Source organism: Dipteris shenzhenensis, chromosome 29 (genome assembly GCF_047967505.1).
Source record: "Dipteris shenzhenensis isolate YYH24624 ecotype China chromosome 29, Dip_SZ_1.0, whole genome shotgun sequence".
In the NCBI taxonomy this organism is placed as follows: domain Eukaryota; kingdom Viridiplantae; phylum Streptophyta; class Polypodiopsida; order Gleicheniales; family Dipteridaceae; genus Dipteris; species Dipteris shenzhenensis.
Window position 1 is genome coordinate 20,475,608 of NC_141624.1, and position 5,633 is coordinate 20,481,240.

General features: G+C 45.1%; 1 protein-coding gene across 1 annotated transcript; it reads right to left on the reverse strand.

The window, feature by feature from the left end:
• Positions 1 to 211: 211 nt before the first annotated feature.
• Positions 212 to 5,346, reverse strand: LOC147882559 (pentatricopeptide repeat-containing protein At5g27110-like). Its single transcript, XM_087400271.1, has 3 exons — positions 5,073 to 5,346; positions 4,896 to 4,963; positions 212 to 4,806 (listed from the first exon to the last, which is right to left on the reverse strand). Exons 1-3 carry the CDS (start codon positions 5,317 to 5,319, stop codon positions 1,705 to 1,707), a joined length of 3,417 nt encoding a protein of 1,138 aa, XP_087256397.1. The 5' UTR covers positions 5,320 to 5,346; the 3' UTR covers positions 212 to 1,704.
• Positions 5,347 to 5,633: the final 287 nt, after the last annotated feature.

Below are 5,633 nucleotides of genomic sequence, written 5' to 3' on the forward strand. Positions count from 1 at the left end.
CATGAATGATTTATGAGCATTCACCTTGTTTTTTTTTTTTAATAAAAAGAGAGAGAGAGAGGAGGGTTATGTCCAAGTGTAGTTGCATGCAGCTGCATTGGAATATGTCTAAATTTGGACAAATTAGGAGAGAATTTTTGAACATGAAAATTCATAATTTCAATTTTCAAGATGCGTTTCATTACTAAGGCTACCTTAAAAGGACCCCTTACACTTGTGCACCGATTCCTACAAAGATGCAAAATTGCGTTCCCAACTTAGAAAGCACATGCATACTAAGCAAACTCTCGTTTGAAACTAAAAGAAAAACAGGCTATTCAGCTCCCCGCTTTTTGTTTTCAGCTTATGTTCATTCATTCTAAACATGCCTAAGGCATCCAAGCAAAAAAATGCTTAGACGATTTCCAGAGTCAAGTCTTCCCCCATGTTACAGAATCAATGCCTGACCAACCCCACATAAGGGCCCAGCCTTTGCCTTGACCCCAACCTGTCCATCTGGCATTGTAACTGCCCAAACCTCTGTCAACATTTGATCAGCCCAAGTCATCTCTTATCAGGCCCCTTCACGCCCTATTAAAGGCCCCTCTGGCCTTGCCAATCCAGCCCCTCTGTTGGCATTCTATAATTCGCATCTGGCAGCCATTTCTTCTGCCCATGTGACAGCCCACGCTTGTCTCATATTTGCCACATGGCAACCTCGTCCACTGCACCCTATGTGCTGCCCTTTGGCCGCAACAAACCTTTTCTCTGACATTTTTGGATTTAATTCAAAAGGGAAAAGTTTTATAAACTCCCTCAAAATAAAATTCAAGAAACCCTGAAGAAAGGTAGGTGACAAAAGGAGGCCAAGTAGGCCCATTGAACCCAAAAAGCTCTACCTTGAAATTTCGTCTCAAGTGAATGGGGAAGGTCCATATGGTGGTCAAGTATCTCAGTTAAAAGCCTGGACCTGTAGAGCCACCATGCCAAGCTCATATGTTTCAAGTACTTCCTCTCTTCCATCATCTCAAAATATTGAGATGTCAGAGTCATGCAATGAAGCTAGTACATACATGTTCACAGTTCCTCTCTTCCAACTAGCATTCATGTATTGGTGTTGGTATTGGTGTTGGCAAGGGCTTCACAGGCGGACTTGATTTCAAGAAACTGCAGATTCACAAATCATACTGTCTTGTCTCTCGCAGAAGATTCACCATCTTATAAATGCAACTCACTAAATACAAATCAACATCCAATTCCATTTCATCCTCCTCTCAGTACACACGACCTGTTTTTCCATCATTCAAGTGGAGCATCTTAAATAGAGGGGTATCGGCTACTGCAGGTGCATTAGCAACACCACCAGGTGGACAAGTACACTTCCTTCTTGAAGGGTTCAATGCTCTATCTTTAAGATCAATGCAGTGGCCAGGTGACAAATCATTACAAACCGGGAGATCCTTGGCAACACAAACGCAGATTGGAATATGGCGCACACGATAGCCATCTTCTGGCTGTGCCCACATAACCCATCTAACTTTGCATCCACAGATGTCTCATGACACCCACTGTAAATTTGGGATATACCCTTTCCTCATTTTAAGGAAAAAATGTCTCGTCATTGCTAGTTTGCTTATATAATCTCACTTTTGTAATCTATTCCCCACCAAAAACGCACGCAAACAGTCCACCACCTCTGTCCTGGCTTCTTCCATGTTTGTTTCTTCACTCAAGTCTCATTGTCTCAACCTTCTTCTCTTCCTCTTGCATGTGAGCATCTGCATAGATGTTAGACATCAAGACATAAGCTGCAGCAGCCTTTTCATCCAATTGCACTGCATTTTCAAAGGCAGCCCTTCCAAGCTCTAGATTACCCCACTTTTGACAAGCACCCAACACCGTATGCCACACCACGACATTAGGATTGAAAGGGATCTTCTTCACCATCGCTACCACCTCATCTAATTGGCCTGCGCGGCCAAAGAGATCAACCATCCCAATGTGGTGCTCAATAGTAGGAGTAATACCATAGTCTTTGCTCATGGCCTCAAAATACTTCTGGCCCTTATCAACTAGACCTGTGTGACTGCATACGGTAAGAAGAATAGAGAATGTGATCCCATCTGGCTTTATGCCTTCTCCTCCCATTCTATCAAGCATATAGAAGACAATTTCACTTTCTCCTTCCTGAGCATATCCTGCCATGAGTGCAGTCCACGAGACCTCATTCCGAGCTGGCAGCTTGTCAAACACTTCCCATGCTTCTGCAAGAGAGCCACATTGGGCATACATATCCACCAAGGTGCTGCCAGCAACAAGATCTCTTTCTAGCCCCTTTCTGGCTATCTCGGCGTGTATTTCTTGACCTTTGTTTATGGCTCCTATGCCGCCACAAGCTTTCAAGCTGCAGACAAATGTAACAACATCTGGAACAACACCCTCCAGTTGCATCTGATCAAAACAGTTCAGTGCTTCTTCACCAAGCCCTTGGTCAGCATATCCTACGATTAGTACATTCCATGGGACTACATCTCGAACTGGCAACTTGTCGAACACTTCCCGTGCTTTTGCAAGCAAGCCACATTTGGCATACATATCCACCAAGGTGCTGCCAACAACTAGATCTCTTTCCAGCCCTTCTCTGAAAATCCCCGCATGTATTTCTCGGCCCTTGTCTACAGCTCCTATGCTGCCACAAGCTTTCAAGCTGCAAACAAATGTGACAGCATCTGGAGAGGTACCCTCCAATTGCATCTGCTCGAAACAGTTCAGTGCTTCCTCACCAAGCCCCTGTTCGGCATATCCTGCGATTAGCACATTCCATGAGATTACATCTCGCATTGGCAGCTTGTCAAACACTTCCCGGGATTTTGCAAGCAAGCCACATTTGGCATACATATCCACCAAGGTACTTCCAACAGCGAGATCTCTTTCCAGACCCTTTCTGGAAATCTCAGCATGTATTTTTCGGCCCTTATCTAAGCCTCCTATGCCCCCACAAGCTTTCAAGCTGCAAACAAATGTGATAGCATCTGGAGAGAGACCCTCCAGTTGCATCTGTTCGAAACAGTTCAGGGCTTCCTCACCAAGCCCCTGCTCAGCATATCTTGCGATTAGTATATTCCATGAGACTACATCTCGATTTGGAAGCTTCTCAAACACTTCCCATGATTCTGAAAGCAAGCCACATTTGGCATACATATCCACCAAGGTATTGGCAACAACAAGATCTCTTTCCAGCCCCTTTCTGGAAATCTCAGCATGTACTTCTTGGCCCTTGTCTATGGCTCCTATGCTGCCACAAGCTTTCAAGGTGCAAACAAATGTGGCAGCATCTGGAGACAGGCCCTCCAGTTGCATCTGTTTGAAACAGTTCAGGGCTTCCTCACCAAGTCCCTGTGCAGCGTGTCCTGCGATTAGTACATTCCATGAGACTACATCTCGCACTGGTAGCTTGTCAAACACTTCCCATGCTTCTGCAAGTGAACCACATTTGGCATACATGTCCACCAAGGTGCTACCAACCACAAGAACTCTGTCCAGCCCCATTCTGGAAATCCCAACATGTATTTCTCGGCCCTTGTCTATGGCCTTTATGCTGCCACAAGCTTTCAAGCTGCAAACAAATGTAACAGCATTTGGAGAGAGACCCTCCAGCTGCATCTGTTCGAAACAGTTCAGCACTTCCTCACCAAGCCCCTGCTCGACATACCCTGCAATTAAAACATTCCAAGAGACTACATCTCGGACTGGCAGCTTTTCAAATGCTTCCAGTGCTTCTGCAAGTGAACCACATTTGACATACATATCCACCAAGGTGCTGCCAACAAGAAGATCTTTTTCCAGGCCCTTTCTAGAAAGATCGATGTGTATGTCTCGGCCTTTGTGTATGGCTCCTATGCTACCACAAGCTTTCAAGCTGCAAACAAATGTGACAGAATCTAGAAAGAAACCCTCCAGTTGCATCTGTTCAAAACAGTTCAGCGCTTCCTCACCAAGCCCATGCTCAACAAATCCTGCAATCAGTGCAGTCCATGAGATTTCATTTCGAACTGGCAGCTGGCCAAAGGCTTCCCATGTTTCTACAAGCGAGCCACATTTGGCATACATATCGACCAAGGTATTGCCAACAAAAAGATCTCTTTCTAGCCCTTTCCTAGCTACCTCGACATGTATTTCCCGGCCTCTTTCTGCATGTTTCAGCCTGGCACAAGCCTTCAGTACAGTCACAAAAGTATACTTGCTAGGGTGTACAGAATCCTCTTGCATTTTCTGGTAGAGGTTAAGGGCATGCTGTGAATCCCCACATTCAATATAACCCTTCATGAGAGAAGTCCAAGAATACACATTCCGAACAACCAACTTGTTAAAAACATGCTCAGCATCGCACATGCTCCCAACTTGGACCAACATCGGGACAAGGTAGTTCCCAAGAGACCTATGATCGTCCAGCCCAGCTTTGCACATGTAGGCATACAAGCGCTTGGTATACGCTAGTTTTTTCTCTGTTCTGCACTTATGCAAGATGTATGTAAGGTTCTCAAGTGAAGGCAATTGGGGTATCCGTTCCATAGACGTGAGTGCCTCCTCTAAACTCAGCGTTTCCCAGCCACTCTTCTCACGCATTTCTTGTGCTTTAGATGTATTCGGCTTTACTCCAGACCTTACACTGGACTTGCCACTCTCCTCTACCAAGCAGCAGCCTTGGGCCTGACCAGTGGATGCTTTGGGCTTTTCTTTAACCCACCCTGGATTGTACCAGCCCTCTACCGATAGCGTCTCCTTAGTAATCACATACAAGAGATCTTGATATTTTGGGATTGTGTGCTGTTAGGATTCGCATGAGACTTGTCAGACCAGAGAATCTACACATTAAGCTCTGCAAATAATTCAGCTCAGGCTGTTTGCACACTTACTTTGTTGTCTTGGTTATCCGACCAGTGGGAGAGATCCGTATAATATTCCTTCCATAAGCACTCAGTCCCTGAAAGCATGACCACAACGGAGACAAATTGCCAGAATTGGGGGAAAAAAAAACTTTTTCCCCAATGGGTTAAAAACAAGGGCATGCCTCTGTAAAGGGAAGACAGTACCTGAAGGCAAACCCACCACGGCTGCACTGTCCTTGGGGGAAGCCATCGGAGAAATGGGGCGTGATTGGGTGCGCAGATGAGGTGCGAGCCAGCCAAAGGGTGGATCGACGTTATCCAAAAACCAACGCACCGGAGTTGTGGCAACGTAACAGGGATCTCCGCCGCTTCCTGTATATATCTTCATCATCACGGCGAGAGAGGTGAATGAATTGGTGAAGCAGAAAGGAATTAGAGCTGTATATATCATGACAGCGTAATGACGTCTACATGTTTTCAAATCAAATGTAATGTAATGTAATGATGAGTAATGATGACAGTTTATGCATGTATGTCTGTGTATGCCTTGGCACATGTACATCTCATGACTGTATCTGTGTATGCCTACATGTTTATCTGATGATTGTGTCTGTGTGTGCACGCATCACCTTGGGTCTGCGGCTTTTACGTACTTGACTTGGGTTAGTTGGAATTTGAATTTCCTTTTCTACAATTTTAATTGTCATCAACTCAATTCCCCAATCATGCAACACCTTGGCACTTTTGAACTAGGATCTACCAAGT

What these genes read in the sequence shown, in the direction of transcription:
- LOC147882559 (XM_087400271.1), bottom strand. Translation starts at nt 5,319, where the DNA reads ATGATATATACAGCTCTAATTCCTTTCTGCTTCACCAATTCATTCACC. An exon ending in CGTGGTGGGTTTGCCTTCAG is followed by an intron (nt 4,964 to 5,072) that starts GTACTGTCTTCC and finishes TCATGCTTTCAG; the next exon opens with GGACTGAGTGCTTATGGAAG. An exon ending in CGGATAACCAAGACAACAAA is followed by an intron (nt 4,807 to 4,895) that starts GTAAGTGTGCAA and finishes GAATCCTAACAG; the next exon opens with CACACAATCCCAAAATATCA.